This window comes from Colius striatus, chromosome 2 (genome assembly GCF_028858725.1).
Source record: "Colius striatus isolate bColStr4 chromosome 2, bColStr4.1.hap1, whole genome shotgun sequence".
Lineage (NCBI taxonomy): Eukaryota > Metazoa > Chordata > Aves > Coliiformes > Coliidae > Colius > Colius striatus.
Genome location: NC_084760.1, coordinates 37,282,776 through 37,303,253, shown reverse-complemented (window position 1 = coordinate 37,303,253; position 20,478 = coordinate 37,282,776). Strand labels below are relative to the sequence as shown.

Below are 20,478 nucleotides of genomic sequence, written 5' to 3'. Positions count from 1 at the left end.
CCATGGGAGCTCTTCTACCTCATGGTGAAGAGACAAAATGAGAATTTCACCCCTGAAACAGCAGATCACTCCACCACTGGTCCAGGACAGTCTGTTCCCTGACTCATCATTTTGAGAGGCCACAGACATTTTTGGGCACAAGTCCCATCACCAGTGCCTGGCTTCATATGGTGGCTCAAGCCTCTAGCTACTGCTTACAAAGTATGTAAGAAATCATACTATATACCACTAAGTGGGGTGGCAAAGTGTTTGTTTTCTTTGGCTCATAAGATGAAGATGCAAAAGATTACATCTCATTTATCTACTTCCCTCATTTGTCCCCCTTCCCTCCACTCCTCCACCTGGGTTACTACCAAGTGCTTTTACTCCTGTTTGGCAACTCCAAAACTAATCCCAGCTAATGACATTGTAGGCTGTGGAGCTGTCTCTGCTCCAACAAGATTCTGCCTCTTCCCTCTCTGGATTTGACTTTCCTGGTAACTCCAAAAAGCCATCCAGGTTCACGCTCATGCTCTATTCTCATTTCTCCCTTGCTTTCATGATTACTTCTTTGGGCCGTGCTAAAAACAGACAGATCAAGGTGCCTGAGAGCATCATCCCTCTGCTCCTTGGGCATAATGGAGATACAGTCAGTGGGCTGTGGCAATGGAGGGGAGCAAGCAGGATTGTAATCGTGTCTTCTCCCCTGGGAAGCCAGTGCTATGGCCAGGAGCTGGAGGGAAGCCAAGTGGCCATATGTCATGAAAGAATCCCTGACAGCAAAACTGGGGAAAAGACCTGGGAAAATTCCTTCCAAAGAAAAGCCTTGTTCAGGAGGACACATCTGGATCCCATTTAATCTCTGCTGTCTCTGGTAATGCATCAGTCTGTTTGAAATCTCCCCCAACCAAAATCACCCAGCAAAATCCCTGTGATTTTTTTCAACAATCCTCAAGGCAGAACTCAAGTCTAAGCCAAAGCTACCCACACAAACTGCTCAGATAGTCTCCTGGTTGGCACAGAGGCTCCCATGGAAAGGATGCTCAACATCCTGGGAGCAACAGGGGTTCCAGTGCAGTGGGTTGAGAAAAGCCAGATAATGAATCATAACCCTGGAGAATTTATTGCTCAGAGACAGAGCAGTGGCACAGGCTGCCCAGAGGGGTTGTGGAGTCTCCTTCCTTGGAGGTCTTCAAGACTCAATTGGACGTGTTCCTATGCGACCTGATCTAGGTGAACATGCTTCTATAGGGGGGGTTGAACTAGATGATCTCTAAAGATCCCTTCCAACCCCTACCATTCTATGATTCTATGAATCCATGAAAGAAACAGCATCATTACCAGATTGAAGTAATCTGCTAATATTCAAAATGCTTTCAGCAAATTAATTAGCTATAGTTAATGCCTTTCATGGCTGGCTCACTACATCTGCCCAGGACATTTTCAGACCAGACAGACAAAGTTTTTGGCCTCTCTGCACTTGCTTTTCTATGTCCTCTTCCAAAATAAAGCAAGTATATTGGTTTTACATCTAGTCTCTGCTTTGCAAGCTTCATAATGTGGATTATATATCTCCATTTCTGCTTGAAGCTTTATCCATACAAGACATCTCTGTGGCTGCTGATATGTCATGAGCATGGATCTAGCTATTGCCTAGGGGAGAGACAGGGGAGAGAGATCCATCCTTGTGGACAACCCAAGCTGATGGACTGATTCGACTTCTGCCCCAGGAGGAGCATAATGCCCTACTGTCTTACCTGAGGGAATGCTGGAAAGGGGAAATGGAGTTTGTTTGCCAGTCCCACCTCTCCTAAGAAAATAGTCCTGGACAAAAAAGTATCCAACAAAGCATTTCCATGGGTCACCTTTTGCACTTTGTGATCCAAAGCACATTGAATTGCACAGCAATTACACATTGGATTGCACAGTAATTGCAGCTCCAGGACATAAGCTAAACCCACTGAAAACACAAGCATGTTTCTCCTGCACAGTTCAGGCACTGCCTGGTGCAGTTACGCTGGGATTGTCCCTGGCACAAGGTTTCATTTTCAAGGGGGCTTCTGCATATGTACAGCACCTAGCAAAACACAGGTCCTCATTCACAGCTACAGCTTCTTTGTGTTACGGACCAACCATCATAAATAAATACTTCCTTTCATCAAAGCACTAAGTTATGGAAAAAATTACTTCTAATTGACCCTTTCCCATTATCCTGTGTGTTTATCTGTTTCCACTCACCTTGGACAGTGAAATGAAAAAGTCAGACTCACTTAGTGTTCACACAACTTGAGGCTTGAGCTTTACCCTGTGAGTTTCCAGCAAGCCCAGAGCTTGGCTGGTCAAGGTACTGCATGCTCCAGGAAGCAGCTCTTGCTTTCCAAACAGTTTTGATCTTGAGATGAGACTAAGGGCTGAATTTTTTAATGTGTACTGCAAAAGTACCTCTGGGGATATCCAGCTCCAGCATGGAAAACATTTCCTCTGGATTTCCAAACGGAAAATGAAAGTGAAAATGTTCTTTCTAATGTCCAACCTAAATCTCCCCTGTCAAAACTTGAGTCCCTTTCCTCTAATCCTATCACACGTTACCTGGGAGAGTTGGACATGCACATCAGCCTGTTTGAGTTAAGGAAGGTGATATCTGAGCTGAGGTTTCAGCCCAAGGCTGTGCACTGCCCACTCTGCACCTAAGTATTCCCAATTGCCTTTAGCCCACCTTCAGGTCTCTTGAGAAAAGTATTTCAATGTTGCCTGGGGGCTCTTTTGCATTGCAAATCTGAGGAATGGTATTTTTTGCTCAAGCTAAACCAAATGAGAGTGGGGAAAAAAAAGCAGGGGGTTGCTGAGCAGGTTAGCTGCACAGCCCTTGGGGCAGGAAAAGCAGGAAGGTTTGGTGTTGGGGGACACAACATTTGGGACATTGGTGAAAGCTGCAGGGAATTTTTAAGGACCATTTCTGACCCTGTAGAGTCTTGGAGTCCAGGCAGCACAGAGGAAATGAAAAGTCACCGTATGTTTCTTCACCCACAGTCATGCTTGTACATTCCTTGGTACATGGAGACCTTGATGCCAACCCCTGGCAGGATCCTGTCCAAACCTTTCTGCTCATTCCAAGAGGGACAGCTCTCTGCAGGGAGGCTGTGGTGACGCCCTTTGTGCCAGGGTTCATACCAGTCTGCGGAAAATCTGTATTCAGTTTGGAGCTGTCTCTTCAGAAGAATCATGGCCTGTTGATGAAGGATCGCAACCACAGGCTAAGCAATGGGAAAAAGCAAAATACTGAACTGCCTCTGCCTTGTGTGTTGATGACACAGACGTGACGTGGAGAACAAAATAGATTACTCGCTAAAAGATAGGCTCAGAATGTACAAAAAGAAAGGAAAGAAACCATTGCTGCATAAACAACTTTTTGGGGAGCATTTTTGAACTTCTGGACATGTGTCTTTGCTGCTTAGGTGTTGTCTGTGTGTCACAGTTTAAGCCTAGCTGGCAACCAAGGACTAAGCAACTGCTCACTCACTGTCTCTCAGTGGGATAGGGGAGAGAATCAGAAGAGTGGAAATGAGAAAACTCACAGGTTGAGATAAAGACAGTTTAGTAGGTAAAGCAAAAGCTGTGCACACGAACAAAGCAAAACAAGGAATTAATTCAGTACATAGAATTAATTCAGTACATAGACAGGCGAGCGCTCAGCCATCCCCAGGACAGCAGGGCTCCATCACACAGGATTCTGTCGCACCTAACGGTTACTTGGGAAGACAAACACTGTCACTCTGAATGTGTCCTCCTTCTTCCCTTCAGCTTTCTATGCTGAACATGACACCATACGGTGTGGGATGTCCCTTGGGTCACTTGGGCTCAGCTGTCCAGGCTGTATCCTCTCCCAAATTCTTGTGCACTCTCAGCCTTCTCACTGGTGGAGTGGGGTGAGGAGCAGAAAAAGCCTTGACTGTGTGCAAGCACTGCTCAGCAATAATGAAAATATCATTATGTTATCAACACTGTTTTCAGCACAAATCAAAACCAGATCCCCATCCCAGCTGCTATGAGGAAAATTAGCTCTACTCCAGGCAAAACCAGCACATTTTGTCTGGTTTTTACACAGGTAATTCGGACACATGAGCCAAGACTTGCACATAGAGGAATTATCTTTCATTGTACTTCTCATTTTCCCTTTCCTCAGTTCCTCCGTTGCCTGTCATCTCAGTGCTTGAAAATCAGAGCACAGTCCATGAAATTAAACAATAAGAATTAATGACCAGGCTTGAGAAGAAAAAGATGATCGTTTATCTGCTACACTGAAGCCATAGGGTTCACTGCCTCTGAGGACAAATCTGACATGGTAGCTTGATTCTGAAAACAGATGGGCTCTTTCACTATCTGTTAGTCTCACTGCCAGTTCACAAATCTAAGGCCACCCATTTCTTGTATGACTCTGGGCTTGCATCCTTTTTTAGCAAAAAATCCTTCCTTCATGAGGAATGAAGGCCCATACACAAAGGCCCTGCTGATATTCAACTCACTAGTCAATAAATTAGAAAGTGCAAGATATAGAGCCCTCTAAGCTGCTAGACTGAGTCATCCTCATAGGTAGATTCATCACAGCCTATCCAAAGTTTCTAATACAGCACCAACTGTATAAAATAAGGGTTTCCATTGCCTTCCACTGAGTCAGCTAAAGCTCTTAGAAGCATGTACCCTTAGTGAGCTATGGCTACGTCAGTGACTTGACATCTGGTCAGCAGCTGGCAGTAAGTAGCACAAGAGTTGAATCTGGGGCTAATGTCATATCTTCACGAGCAAGCTGGATGATGTGACATAATATGCTCTCAGCAAAATTGCGGGTGGTACTAAATTAGTGGCAGTGACTAACGTGTCAAATGGTGGAGCTTCTTTCCAGAGCCATCTGGAAAAACTTGAGGATTAGGCCAGCAGATGCATCCTGCAGCTCAGCCATGAGAACCATGAATCATACTTCTGTGGTGGAATAACCCCATGTGCCAGCACAGGCTGGGAACTGACTGGGTGAAAGGAGCTGAAAATACACAGTGGCCTACATTTAGGAGTAGTACAGTTGGCAAGCAGATCAAAAGACGTCGGTGTCCCTGTAGACTCATACCTGTGAAGGCACACGTGGAATGTTGCATCCAATTTTCTGACCCCTCCCAAGTTCAAAAAGGAAATGGAGGAGCTGGGGAGAGTCCAGTAGAGAGCCCACAAGATGGTTAGAGGCCTAGGCCATGTCACCTGCATGAAGTAACATAGGGGGTTCATAGAATCACAGAATGGTAGGGTTTGAAAGGGATATTTAAAGATCATCTAGTCCAATGCCCCTGCAGAAGCAGGGTCACCTAGATCAGGTCGCATAGGAACATGTCCAGGTGGGTCTTGAAGACCTCCAAGGAAGGAGACTCCACAACTCCTCTGGACAGGACCAACTTGATCTTGCAGTCCAACCTGTACATGCAGCAGCATACATGCAGCAGCATCTGTAGAGCTCTGCTCTTTGTTACTGTGCTGTAGTAATGAACTGCAAGGACACGTTGCCTTTTCCTGACACTTCTGTTGCAAGTGTTTGATGAAGGAAAGATTCTGATTTGCATATGCTGGGGCTGAAATAGATAAGCAATCATTTTGAAAAATGAGTGTACGCGCAGATAAGCACCCACGCATGTAGTTAAACCTTCCATCCAAGGAGAGATGAGCCTGGTGCTGATTGTTTATGTTCATGCAGTAAAATTTCTGTGGAATTGTTTTTCTTGGATGAAAAACAGAAACAACCATGTCAACTCACTCATTTTAATGTCCATTTTATTGTAATTATCTTGCCAGTCTCTGGGCTTTCAGCATCATGTTTTGGCATTATAAACACCTGTGCTTGCAAACCCTAGGCAACATAAATAAAATGAACATCTTGTTTCAAGAAAATCTATACAAAATTAGATTGGAGCAAAATGTACTAGCAGATTTTTAGTTCCTCTATATGCATACACAAACCAATAACATACAAAGGCTACTTATCCAAAGTGTGAAGTCTTTTTGTTTTCATTATTACTGTTCATATGTTACAGGTGCACAGAGAGAAAGGATGGGCTACATGATAAGATGCTTGACTGGACCTTTGGAGAAACAGTCACATTTCCACATATGTCAAACGTGGCTTTGAGCTAGCCACTTTATCCTTTCATCTTCTTATCATCTGTAGAGTACTATACACATAATATCAAACAGCGGCAGCTCCTGTTCCACAAGAACTATATGCAGACAATGCTAACCCTGACTGTACTAAGGTATGAAAGGATAGGTGGCATGTCAAACCTTTCAATAAGTCTTCAAATTTCCACTTTTTTTATATGGACTGTTGATCCTCAGAGAAGCACAGTCCCATGTGGTAGGCTCCATCCAAAATATTATAATCAGAGAAATAATATTATCCTCATCTTCAGACAAGTTGCTGTGATGTAGCTCCTCTAAGAATATTGTCTAACATTAAATGAAGAGCCTAGGGCAGCTTTTGGAAGCTAACCTAGTGCACCTGAGCTCATCTGTTTTTTAAGCAGAGCCTCCATCAAGGTGTAAAAGGAGGGAAGACAAGGTGGCATCCCAAGAATTTTTTGTTGTCATAGTATTCAGGAGGGGGAACTGTTCCTTCATTAGTCTTTGTTGACAAGTCCACTAAAAAGCAGTGGAAGGAAATCCTCCTAAACACTGTTTAAGCAAAGGATTTAAAAGATGAGCAGCAGCTGGCTGATGCCATTATCATATCTAACACTGGAGAAAAAAAGGCTGTTGTAGCTGCTGGTATCATCACTCAGAGGGACAGAAGGTGGGGCATTGCAGAATGAGACTGTAATCAGATACACAGCACTGAGATAGGCTGTAAGAGACCTGGAGAATCCAGTGACTGTTTCAGGAACTCAGTGTTATGTACAAATCTGCAGAAGAAATGGTGACAGAAAGTTGACCTGAGTAACACTCTGTTCTTTGTTGCACAAGACATTTTAGGGACTAACATCTAAATCTTTATCACCTAGGACAGGACAGATCACATCCAAGAGCAATCTGGATGAATGGAAATAAAAACAGCACATAATGTCTCTCCTAGGACAAGAGAAAAAGAGTTGAGTCTCAGGGTACTGGGAAACAACAGGACTGAAGTGTGCTAGGTGTGGGTGGGAGCACAGCTCATGACTTTGTTACACCGTGTCTTTAGATTCATGGCAACTGGTAGAGATGTCTGTGGTGGAAAATGTACAAGAACTTCACCACCTTCCTTCATGCTGCTCTAAGGTTGCACTACATTCATGGTGAAGAAACTTTCCTGAAGTCCAGCCTGCATACCTCAAACCATAACTTATGGCTGTTTCCCCCAGTTGCCACTATCAAAAAGAGCTTGGCTCTATTGTCTTCACAACTCCCTCATGAAGAGCAGGGCCCAATACTGGATGCAATATTTCAGGTGTGTCCTCGTCAGTATGAGGACAGAGTATTTCCTTAATCTGCTGGCCACATTTCTAATGTATCCCAGTATGTGGTTTCTTTAATTCACAATGAGAGTATCTTGCTGGCACATATGCTGTAGGCTTGGGTTTTTTTGGTTTTTTTTTGCTCACATTGTCACAAGAGAAATTATTTCTCTTTTTAAAGGGGAATTACAGGAAGGCATCTGTTGACTGTCGGGAATTAAGTGATGTTGCCTGTGTCCTCACCACAAATGGATGGATCTCAGATGACAAGTACATGCTCAACTGAAGAAACTGAGAGAGCTTTAAAGCACTCCTCATCTCACATCAAAGGTTTTTCTATGGGAGATGTAGGGTGATTTGGGATGAAATGTGGTGGAACCAAGTGCTGAGACAGAGAAAGGACTTTAGTGACTGTGCACCCGAGAGTGGAAGGAGCAGAAAAAAAACACTCTCCCAGAGAAAATACCTGAGTGGAAAGGGGTTTTTTTTGTTGTTGTGAACATGGCATGCCCATGCTTCATTTATTTGAGAAGTTCTGTGGTCACAGTGGACAGAACTAGGTGGAAATAATTAAAGGCATTGCCAGGAATAGCTTAGGGTCACAGAGTGCTATGGGAACAACATTTTATTGTCAGTCTTTTGTTGCCCGTTCCCTAGAAATACAAGAGCTAAGATTTTGATAAACAGCTCCTCTTAAGATGGAAAATTCAAAAGCACATACTCTTTTGGAATCTGCATGGAATCTGCCAAGGCAAAGCTGAAAATGAGAAAAACATGCCCCCAGATTCTGAAGAAAACATGAGGAGTGATGGCTCTTGTCTCTGCCAGCTAGATATTTCACTGACACTTTCATTCTACTCATTCTTCCTTACAAAAAGATTATTTTCTGAGCCTTGAGCACCTAAGTGCTGGGATAAACCATGGGGGAAGGGCCAGGAGGATGTTATCTCAGTTTACATCCCTGGCAGTTGGAGCAACTTCCAGGAACAGCTGGAGATGCAAAGTGACTCTCTGTAGAAAACGAGGGTAACGCTTGAAGTGAACCAGTGGGAAATAAAGAATGACACCACTGAAAACAAACAGGACAATGTAGAGGATCTCAATTTGGGGCTGGTCAATGATAGGAGCTAACACCAGGTACACAGCTGCCATCAGCACGATTATGGGGATGATAATTGGGACCTGTGAAAGCAAAACATCAGTGTAAAGACTCACATAATATTGGGCCATTTTGAGTCTGGACAACCCTGAAACTTCTGCAGAAGGCTTTTTAGATGAAACCTTGCTGCAACCTAAGGTATTACCTAGAAATTCTAATTAATCCAGTCATATTATTATTTCCCAGCCCACACTGAACATGTCTGCAAGAGCTACACCATTGCCACACACCCTAGCCACTGGTCTTCCTTGCCCTCCTGGACCTCAAGATGCAAACTACTGCTTTTAGTACCAAATCTGTTTTAGACAAACCTGAGCTGTGGACAAATCTGAGCTGTAGACAAAGCACACATCAACCACATAACTAAACCTAAACACCCTTGGGCAAAAAGGTTTATTCCTGTGTAGACAGATAGGTGGACAGGCAATCTCAGAGGCTGTTTCTGTAAGTATGGTCAGAAAGCATTTCCATTTAAATTTGAAGCTATTTGCCTCAAAGGCTAGTGAATGCACAAGGCAAACCAATTTCACAACAAGGTGAAAACTTGAACATTCAAGCTGGGACTTTACATTTTTTTTGTTTGTCCAACACAAAGGCACTGATATAGACCAAAGGAAATCATACAATTGTTTCAGACCTTTAAGATCATCACTAACTTCACCCTGCCAAGCTCACCACTGAACCATGGCTCTCAGCACCTCATTTACACATCTTTTTAATATCCGAAGGTATGCTGATTCCACCACCTCCCTGGGCAGCCTGTTCATGATTCCCTGTGAGAACATGGAGAAGACTTGACATTGGTTTCACCTACCTCACTGGGATGCTTTACTCTGCTCCCTCCCCACTGTTTTCTAGCACTTTTGACAAAATGCTGATAAAAGTTATTTTCTAACTAAGGGAAAACTTTCCCTTAAATATAAACTTTCAACACACATATAGAGCCTGCAGAATATTAGCCATGCATTGGCAGTTGACCTGGAACCTTTAGACATGAGCTGTTTCTGGATAAGGAGTTAGGCCATCAAACCTAAGGCTGCAGGAGGCTGACATCCCCATGGGACTGGCCTTGGAGGACTGTGGAGGTTTACACAGTGTATGAAACACTACTGCAGAAATAGAACTTGTTTTTCTTAAAGTCCATTCAGATAACAAGTTGGGTGATAGCCTTATCCAGCAGTCTAGTTTCAGGACAGAGCCACAGTAGCCAGTGACTACAAGAGTTAATCGAGCACTGCTCTTCTCTTTCATGCTAAGTCCCATAGAACACTCAATACTGCGTCGCATAGCCTGGCAGTGTCAGCCTGTCATATGTCTCCTGGAAGAACCCCGTGAAAACCAGGATGTTCCTTCAGCTTGTCTCACAGAAAAGTCACTGCCCTGCATTCATGGTTTCATGGGTCCTTTGTTCCTGGGATCTTTTCTACAAAAGTATTTTTCACTGACCAGCTCAACTCACTCCTGGCACCAGAGGGAAGAACAGGTAACTCCTGATTTCCTTCCTTTCCTTCTTTCCAGCTGTTTTGTGGGGAATAAACCTGTTCCCTGGCCATCTCAAAGGACATGGGGCCTTCTGGCTGAGTTTTTTGTTCTCTGCAAAGTTCTCACACCTGGGCTACCCTCAGAGGAGTGTGACTAAGCTCTGACAGTATGATAGATAAGGTGCTGAGGGATGTGGTTTAGTTTAGTGATGGGGCTGGCAGGGTGAGGTTAGTGGTTGGACTTGATGATCTTAAAGGTCTTCTCCAACCATAATGATTTTACAATTGCATATGATTGCATTGTTGACCAGAATCATCCTTCATTTTTCTCTTCAGTCTCTCAGGGAAAAAAAAAAAAAAGTATGGTAGATATCTTTTTCACGGTGAGGGGGCAGTGTATCATTAGCTTATCAAAACAGAGAATTCAACCTTGACCTAGGCCTGTATATTCTCACTATCTTGCCCCTCATTGACGTTGCTGAGACAAAAATTAAGATTAAAAAAGGAAGGACAACAACACTAAATCTGTAAGCAACTCAGTGCTTGCTCTTTCCTCATAATTCTCTCTTAGTCATTTGGGCAATGTAAGAAAAGAGTTTGTGGGTTTTATATTATTACTTTACCTTGTAAGATCTCGGCAGTTCTGGTTTCTTGATCTTTAAATACAGGAGACCAGAAATAGTCATGCCATAGAAAAACCATGCCATAAAACTGGAATAAAAAGAAGGGGAAAAAAGAAAGACAAGAAAAGACAAGACTGCGTGACATACGGGGTGAGGGAGGGTGTGGAGTCTCCTTCTCTGGAAGTTTTCAAAACCCACCAGGACATGTTCCTATGTGACCTGATCTAGGTGGACTTGCTTCTGCAGGGGGGTTGGACTAGATGATCTCTAAAGATCCCTTCCAACCCTACCATTCTATGATTCTATAATTCTGTGAGATCATTCAGGAATGCCAGGCCTGCCTTGCAGATCTCAGATGTTCATATTTCCAATTAAAAAATATAATATTGGTAGGAATTTAGTAGTTCTTCCATTCATTTTCATCACAATGAGAACTTTAGAATGATCTGAATATTATAGATTCATTTCAGTATGAGGATGAATCACATCCAGTTAAGTACATCGTGACAGAATCATTCATGCATTGCAAAGATGTTGGTTCTTAAGCTCTTTCTTTCTTCCTCCCCTCCCATCCATCTTTTGGTTAGAAAGCAATATTCAAAAAAGAAAAATATTAAAAGGAAACACTTCTAAAACCATGGCAAAAATCGGAGCACTAAGAATGCAAATGTAAACACTACACATACATACCTGAAAAAGTTCACAATACTGGTGAAGTTTCCTGACATTATCATTATTAGAGATATGGCAGATGTAAGCAGCAGAGCAGGGGAGGGTGTGAGGCACCGCACATGAGCCATGGACAGAATGTCTGGCTGAAAGCCAAAGCAAAACAATATACCATCATATCACGTACTCAGAGATCCTTACTCATTCTCCTCAGATGCTGGTGGAAGCTCTGCCTAATGCCAAAGCCATTCTTAATTATCAAATAAGCACAATACAAAAGCAGTTCAACTCCAAGGAGTGTAAACATGGAAACCTCCCTCTAGGATATTTTTATTGTGTCTCACTAATTTCATACCAAATATGCTCAGTTTAGGCAGGCAAGATGAGCTTTTCAAACAACTAGTAAGACAGACTAAGGCTGAGGCAAACCAGACCTTTCCTGATCATCATCATGACCCGACTGGCAGATCATCACCTGGGACATGACTTCTCTTGGGCTGACTGGAAAATGAGATAAGGACTACTCTGAAACGCTTATGCAACTAACCAAGCAAATCAAGATTGTTCCAGATCATGGAATGACTAGCCTCTTTATTTCTTGGTTCATTGGGAAAGTTTAATGACAAAGGCTTATGGGTTTAGGTTTTTTTATTATTGTTTCTAACCAAAATGTCAGGCAAGGACTTCTGCTAGAGCTGAGTAATTACGACATGGCATAAGCATTCAGCTCTTAGTCTAGTATGAAGAAATTCAGATCATTTGGGTACAGAGCTTGCCACAATACAGCAGATGCTGGCATCAGTAAACCAGTAGCCACCAAACCAGTCATCTCCACCAACCTGGTCATTCATGTAAAAGATTCCCTCTTATCTACAAGGAGTGGAGCTGATGTGGTGTAGCATCCTTTGCACCTGAGAGCAGAAATGCCAGATGATGTAGGGAGGAAGGACAAAAGAAGCAGAAAAGTCCAAGAGGAGCATAACATGCCCACTCAAAACAGAGTAGGACAAGTAATGGGGTTCATTCAATCCAAAGCACTGAGAGGAAGAAGTGTGGGAAGGTGTGGGGGTAAGTGCCTGTGAGTGAATGGGTCTGTACTAGAAACAAGGGTGGGGCAGTGGCCTCAGGGCCTTGTATGGTCAGGTGCCAGCAACCAGGGAGACTGGGAGGCAGGGACAGCTGCTGGGTAAGCTGTGTATCTGATCCCAGCTGCTGAAGGGACCCACATTGTACATATGTCTACATATATATATCTCACTAACAGACTTCTGATTAGCTAGAGCGGTAAACAAGGGCCCTTGGTGCTGCTCATGTTAGTGTTTGTGTGAGCACTGAGTGTATCTGGATGCTTAGGTCTATGTGGCCTGCTGTCTGTATATATGTAAATACATATATAGATATGCATGTGTATGTGTGTGCCTGTTGGGAACACATGATGAACTTACTAGTTGGACCAGGGAGCACGTTGCTGCTGTAGCCCAGCCTGACCTCCTCTGCTGGGCTATCAGATTTGGCTTCACCCAACAAAATCAACTAAAAACCCAGCTAGGGCAGATATAAGGCTCAGTGTCACCCTGTAATTGCTATGAAGCTTGACTAGCAGAGATATCCTATGCTCTACCTGAATTGTACTATCCCATGCAAAGGCTGGAACACCCCTGAAGACTGGCTTGCACAGCCAGTATAGCATGCAAGGGCACCATGTCAGTGTTGGGCTACCTTCCCATTGCGAGCAAGAGTACCTTACAACAGGCAAGCATGGCCAGGTTTCCCTTCTATGGCTGATACATTGGCTAGATCACCCCACAGCCTGGGTCAGGTGCTCAAATACTGTATTTCAGTTACTAATTTCAAAGCTATTCTTAAAATCCAGGCTAGGTGTAATTATGTATCAGGAGACTGAGATGACACATTTTCTGTAGTGTCCAGTGAAAGGACTAAGAGTAATGGGCACAAGCTGGAACACAAAAAGTTCCACTTCACCACAAAAAAACCCTTCTTTACTCAAAGTGTGATGGAGTCCTGGCACAGGCTGCTCAGAGAGGTTGTGGAGTCTTCTCTGGAGGTTTCCAAACCTGACTGGACATATTCCTGTGCCAAATTCCTGGTCAAGGGGAACCTGCTTTAGCAGGGGGTTGGACTGGATGATCTCTCGAGGTGCCTTCCAACCCCTACCATTCTATGATTCTATGATCTTCCTGAAATTATGTGGCTGAAGAAGAGTATCAGGAGACAAAATACACATTACATTTGAAAAAGATGGGGAAGAGAGTATTTGAGCAAGAAACAAACCAGTGAAGAGCTATCACTATTCCAGTTGAATATACATGATATTTTGTTCTCTGCTTCAGTGTCACAAGAAGGTAAAGTTGCTCAAAGCAAGTCAGACCCCTCATTTTTTGGTCTTACCATATGTCCTTCCCTTGCAGCGATGTAGCACACGCGTCCTCCGCTGAAGAACGTGCCGTTTGATGAACCAAACGTAGAGAGTGCCACTGAGAGGGAGATTAGCCATGCCCAACTGCCCAGAACTTTGTCCCTGAGGTGGGAAAGAAGAGTTCACAGCATAGCAATCAGCTCATAGAAGTATCAATTACTCATCATAGAAGCAGACAGGTTTCTTCCTTCCATTATGCTCCATGATTTTTTTTTTTCCCAATGATTTAAAGCTTTCTTCCATTTCTCATAATATTTAGTTGCTAGAAACTTTGTCTTGTCCAGAGAAGGCAGCTTTTCTTCCTGCCTGTTGTATATATACCTACATCTATCTACGCTGCAATGCTGTACAAACCTGTCACGACAGACAAAAACCCCTTTTTTGTGTACAGATGCTGTGGCACAAAGCTGGGAGATACCGCTATTGCAGCCAACAACGTCAGCTTGGAAACTGCAGAAAACTGTACCCACCAGACCTGAAGAAATATCCTGCATTATAATCTCTTTTCCAATGTGCATAAGAACCCTCTGATCGCATAGGCACCTATGCTAATCTGTGAATCAGACTTAAGCCAATGCAATTGTCTGAATTCCAGAAGTTTGGTTCTACAATATGTTCAGACACTTACAGTTTCCTTTCTCCATAACAGAAGTAGCAGTAGAAGTAGTAGTTAAAAACAGAGTTGGAGGAAAATGTTTGGAAGATATGATAATCTTCTCTCCCACAAGTGAAGCTTGTCTTCTGGAATGAAGCAGCTTGAAGAATACTGAGTAATAAATGCTGCCGTTTGGGGTAATCACATACATGTACAAGCACATGCACAAACAAACATGCTGTTCATCAAATTAGCAAAAATCAAAAATTCAAAAGTTTTTCAGAACACTTTGTGCTTCCACCTGAATTATATGTCTTTAAGCCACATGTATTTTTTTTTTAGTATTTCCAAACATTAAAAGATCAAGAATTGGGCTGTCCAAAATCATGGCAGGAGCTTATCTACCACAATATTTTTTTCAATGTAGTTTATAAGCCTAATATAAATGTTATAGTCCTTCAGACTCTGAGTTATTAAGCCACTTGTAATAAGCAGAGCTGTTTTTTTTTTCACGTTTTCAAAATGATGGAATCTGGGCATCTCCTATGATCATGCGACTCCATAACCACAAGATCACAAAGAAAAACATATATCACACAATTAACAATAAAATCTTTAGCAATTGTGTATTTTCCATTCATGAGATTGGTGCTTTTCTGTTTGGACCCTGAAAATGAAATACAGAGGCTACTGCAAGTAACTTCTCACTGGGATCTGCAGTTGCTGTTAAATGACTGGTATCAAAGAAACTCCAGGGAGAGTTTAATGAGCTTTTGTGGCTGAACCTCTCACCACTTTCTCTCTTGCAGTTTTCTTCTTACATGGGCAATGTATGTATTTAAATGTGATGTGTTCCACTCCAGCTTCTTTGTAAACCTCCCTTCCTTTCTGAATGACCTGAATAGTTGCACCTCTTGCTGTGAAACACAGTCATTGTACCTCCTCAGCCTGTGGCTATCTACCTGTCCTCCAGGCTTTTAAGTGTCCAGCTTTCTGCTTTCTAGTTCAATGTTTCTTCCTGAATTGCACTCTCAGGGTGAAAAGGTTAATCAGGCAGGAAAAAGAGATGCATTGGAAAGGAGGAAGCTCACAAATAACTTGTTAATTAGGAATGATGGGAAATGAAGTGTAGAGAAAGTTCATGATACTGCAGCTTAGTGAGGTTTTGTAACCTGTTCAAAGCACTATATCCTTAAAAGCTCCTGCTTACAATGACATGAAAGGCAATTAGAGAAAACATCTAGTAAGACATCAGTCAGATCTTCAAACTAGAGATCTTGTGAAATGCACACAAAAGCAAACTGACTTTTTAGGAAGAAGATGAGCAGCAACATAATCTCTGGATATACTGTGTCATTGTTTCTGCCAGAGGACTCATTTAAGGCTATCATGGATTCTTTGCCTTTGGGGATGTTTAGATTAAGGCTAGATGTACTGGTGGAAGATGATCTGGTTAGAAGTCCATAGTGCCTGCATCTCTCATGACTGTTCCTTCCTTCTGTTCCTGAAATCCATGTCTTACACAGAGCCTGTTTAATATCACCAGACACTTCAGGTTGATGGAAGGTACAAATAGTTTCTGTGCAACTCTGGAAAAGCTCAAGTCAACTTAAAGATACAATTACTAAAGGATATCCAACCCATGTATAACACTTCTTATCAGAGGTGTCATGGAGATCACTATTTTCTGTTTCCCCACAGATGAAGAAACTGAACCAAAAGACTCTAGTCTGGTCTAATTTCCAGGCACTGAGCAGTCAGGATTCACCCAGTTGGCTCCTATCTCACTCCCAAGCCACTGCCTCTGCATTAGTGAGGCAGCCTATTGCCCTCTAAACTTTTCTGGATATAAGTATCTCTAGGACTGGATATGAACCCTCACTGCATCCTCACTGTTTGTGGGGAGATGCTCCTGGTGCATGCTTTACTTCCACTTCATGGCCACTAAACACGGGGAAAAACATGAGCTGGAAGGGAATCACAGGTGGGAATGAATGGGGATGGAGAGTAAGGGAAGTGTTGTAGAGCACCTCATCATGTCTGTCTAGGTGCACCTTGGAGACCATGGTTCAGAGGCAGCTAGTCAGCCTTGGCCCTTGGTGGGGGAAGCATACACACTGCCCTGAAGATGACAGAGCAGGGCAGGGCCTGGCAGCATGCTTCCCTGTGACACAGCCTGGCTGGTCTTCCTGGCCTGGCCCATGCAGCGCAGCCGTTCCCACCGGGAATAGCACCCAAATCTCTTGAAATGTGGTAGAGAATCTGTGTCACTGGACTGCACTGGCTGTGCTGCCACATGCAGAGCTCACCCCCAGGTGACAGCCACAGCTCCTGAAGACAGCAGTTCAGATGGAGTCATGGCTGCCAAGTAGCTCACGTTTACCAGCAAATACAGGCATGTAACCAGAGGAATGGCAATCATCACAGCTCTGGGAAGGGTCACCTGGACAAAGGATGACAAGAGCATTAGGTACTGCACATTTATGCCTGCACTGGGCATTTATTGTTTGTTTTGTCTTTGTCACCACCCCCATCTCTCATCCAACTCCCTGTGCTCACTAAGCTCTTCCCACAGAACAAGACTTTGGTTCAAATTCATATGGTAATTTTCACAACAATCTCCCAAAGATGTCAGGCACACAGTAAGGTTGTACATTTCAAAAGTTAGTCTTGAGAAAAACAAACAAACAAACTTATCAATAAAAAAAACATCCCAAATCTTAATGAAAAGATTTTGGTTCATAGCTGCCCAAGATGTCAGTTACATACTTCTTGATTACTTTAATACAGATTTAGTTGTTACTAGTGCATTGTGGTGTGCTGCATCTTCCCATGCACAACCCCTTGACCTAAATGAAGTACCAGTGTGTGTTCCATCACACTTAACTCCTCTGCAAGCTAAATCAAAGTAGGATTTGCTCACATCAAAGGGAATTTGCTCTAGGAAGGAATTTGATTTTTTTTCCAGTGGCAGGACACTATCTTGGAACACTATAGATCATTTTAAGGCCAAATAAAATCAACAAACACTACCTTATGCAGCTGGAAGTACTGAAAAAAAAAAAAAAGTAACTAAGAGGATGATCATAGAACAACCATATATAGCTAAAAACATGAAATACCAATTTTTGCCCTCCCTCTCCTCACTGTAGGATGAGATATAGCAATTTTTTACATTGCTGCTCTCACTCCACAAGGGTCTGGATATCAGCGCTCACAGTTCTGTGGGAGAGAGACACATGACTCTAGGATCTTTGCTGCCATTTAGGTTAACATTTAACTGTGTGCTTTCATTTAATCCGACTTTTTACAAGGGTATGTAATGATAAGACAAGGAGAAATGGCTTTAAAATGCAAAGAGGAGGTTTAGATTAAATGGGAGGAAGAAGTTTTTCCCTGTGAGGGTGGTGAGACACTGGAACAGGTTGCCCAGAGATGTTATGGCTGCCCCATGCCTTGAAGTGTTCAAGGTCAGATTGGATAGGGCTTTGAGCAGCCTGGTCTGGTGGAAGGTATCCCTACCCATGGCAGGGGTTTTGGGACTAGATGATCTTTAAGGTCCCTTCCAACCCAAACCATTCTGTGATTCTATAAATTTTGTGTGCTGCACTAATAGAAAGCACACTTTATATATAACCTTTACTCACACAGCTTTATCTAAAAAATGGTTGTTCACTGCTGTAGTGTCTGATCTGTGAAAAGAGGTAATATAGTAAAGAGAGGGCTACTGTGAGATGCAAGTGAGCTACTTGAGTACCTACAGCATGGACAGAATAATGTTGAAAATGTAGACATTTAAAGACAAGGGTCGTTCAGAGAGACAGATTGCCTCTCCAGTGAAGTTTAACTTGCTCTGTAGTTCCCCCTCCACATAACGAGGAGAGATGAATGCATTTTCAATGCATATATTATGGATGAAGTCTTTTGGGGAATATGCAGTGTTAAGAATCCTTTATGGATTATAACAGTGAATGCTTTTCTGCATAAACGTAAATGCCTACAGGGAGATTCTCTAAACATTAAGGCAAAGCTTCAACCTCAAAACATCCAAATACTGTCTAAGAGGTTTTTTTCTAGTCAATGGGGTATTCTAGCATTTCTTGTAGGTAGTCTCTTATTTTGCTTAGACATTAATTTTTAACCTTTCAGGACAGATCCATAGGTGTCTTGCTCCAGAAGACAGAGAAAATCTGGAAGAAAGCTCTGTAGGGTTTCCTCAAATGTCTAATCCCTTGATTACCCCTCTTAACACAATCATATCTACAATCATATTAGCAGCAGGATTAAGTAAGTAAAACCCAGTTCACTCACTCACCTCAGGCTTTTTCAGTTCCTCAGTTACATAGTTCAGGTTGTTCCACCCGTCATAGGACCAGAGCCCCTGGTAAAACGCCACTCCAATTGTCCCAATACCCGCAGTTGTGTTTTGAAATGCATTTTGGAAACTCTGAGTTTGTCCCTTGGCAAGCAGCACCAATCCACCCACCACGATCAACAACAGAGCCAAGAGTTTGGCAGCTGTAAAAATGTTCATAACAGACGTCGCCAGCCTCACGTTGAGACAGTTGATGATAGTTAAAAGCACGATGCAGGCAGCAGCTGTACATTTGATGACAACCTGCGGAGATGAGCATCCTGGGTAAAAGGGTGCAACGGCATATTCGGCGAAGCTCAGACAGACAGCTGCCAAACCAGCTGGTCTCACCAGGATAACAGAAGTGTAGGCGAAAAGGAAAGCAGGAAAAGAACCAAAAATCCTCAAGATGTAAATATATTCTCCTCCAGACTCTTTAATTATCGTTCCAAGCTCAGCATACGACAAGGCTCCAAACATGGCCAGGAGACCACATGCTGCCCAGATAAGCAGGCTGCTGGCAGGGCTCCCCATATAATGGAGTACCCACTCTGGAGACATAAAGATCCCCGAGCCTATCATGGTGCCTGCAATTAATGACACGCCACTAATCAGGCCGACCTCTTGCTTCAGTCTTAATTTCTCCTTCCCTTCAGTCAGAACTGTGGATGAATGAAGTGAATCTGTTGTCTTTCTTTGCCTCATCGTGGAAATGTTAGGAGATGTTGTTAGGAGATAATATGGAATAAGACTGAGGCATTTGAATAAGGACTACCTCGGGCTTTTAAGGTGAAGTTAATAATTACAAAAATCACGCTGAACGTTGTCAAGAAATACAAACTTACGTTCCACATTTTACAATTATCCATTACCCATCTTATCTTGATAATTTATGATGGTTCAAATCCTGCCAAGACTGATTAACTTTGAATCTCATTGCAAGCAATGCTCATGGGTAGCATTCAGCACCACCTCAGAATCACTCAGCACCTTGCTGGACTGCAGCCCTTATTACCTCTCCCTTAAATTACGTTTCGAATGGCATCTTAAATATGGATCAGATCAGCAAAATCCCTATGTAAACCTGTACTTTATTCTTAGATTAAAAGTCATAGCGCAAACACTTTAGTGCTCAATCATATGTTCATTCCCCACTATAAAGTGAGCAGACAAGCCTGTCACCCAACATGCTATGACGACTCAATAAGGAACATTTCCAGTGTCTTAATCAAAGACAGAGAAATGTTCTGCTAAAAATAGTCCAGAGACTGTTTTTCTGCAGAACAGGAGGGGACAATTCTGGCTTTTTCAGATTTTAGAAAGTGCAGTAGGAGAATGAAAAGACTACAGTCACATTCTTATGGGCCCTTTTTGCCAACATACATGAGGTATGCATGTTCTAACCAGACCCTGATCTCCAGAAGACTTTGTCACTGCTCATCAAATACACATTTCACTGTACACCCAAGAGAAACATAACACCAGCTTTTGGAAATGCCACTCATACCTATTTGGACATATAACACATACAATTTCAGACGTCGAGCAGGGTTCTGCTGTAAATCTGAATATTGTTACAGTGCTTGAGGGTCAATTTTGTGATCTGTGACATTTACAAAGTAATAATAAGAAGGAAATTTCCGTATGGAAACTTTACTGAACTTTACTCACTACAATTGTAAAGGAGAGTTACTGTCCTTGGTGGTCCTTGCAGA

General features: G+C 42.8%; 1 protein-coding gene across 1 annotated transcript; it reads right to left on the bottom strand.

Annotated features, from left to right (window-relative positions):
• Positions 1 to 7,822: 7,822 nt before the first annotated feature.
• Positions 7,823 to 19,475, bottom strand: LOC104555222 (b(0,+)-type amino acid transporter 1). The gene is made up of 6 exons (XM_010198538.2): positions 18,725 to 19,475; positions 16,719 to 16,852; positions 13,787 to 13,916; positions 11,399 to 11,523; positions 10,709 to 10,796; positions 7,823 to 8,627 (listed from the first exon to the last, which is right to left on the bottom strand). Exons 1-6 carry the CDS (start codon positions 19,466 to 19,468, stop codon positions 8,394 to 8,396), a joined length of 1,455 nt encoding a protein of 484 aa, XP_010196840.2. The 5' UTR covers positions 19,469 to 19,475; the 3' UTR covers positions 7,823 to 8,393.
• Between the last annotated feature and the right edge of the window lie 1,003 nt (positions 19,476 to 20,478).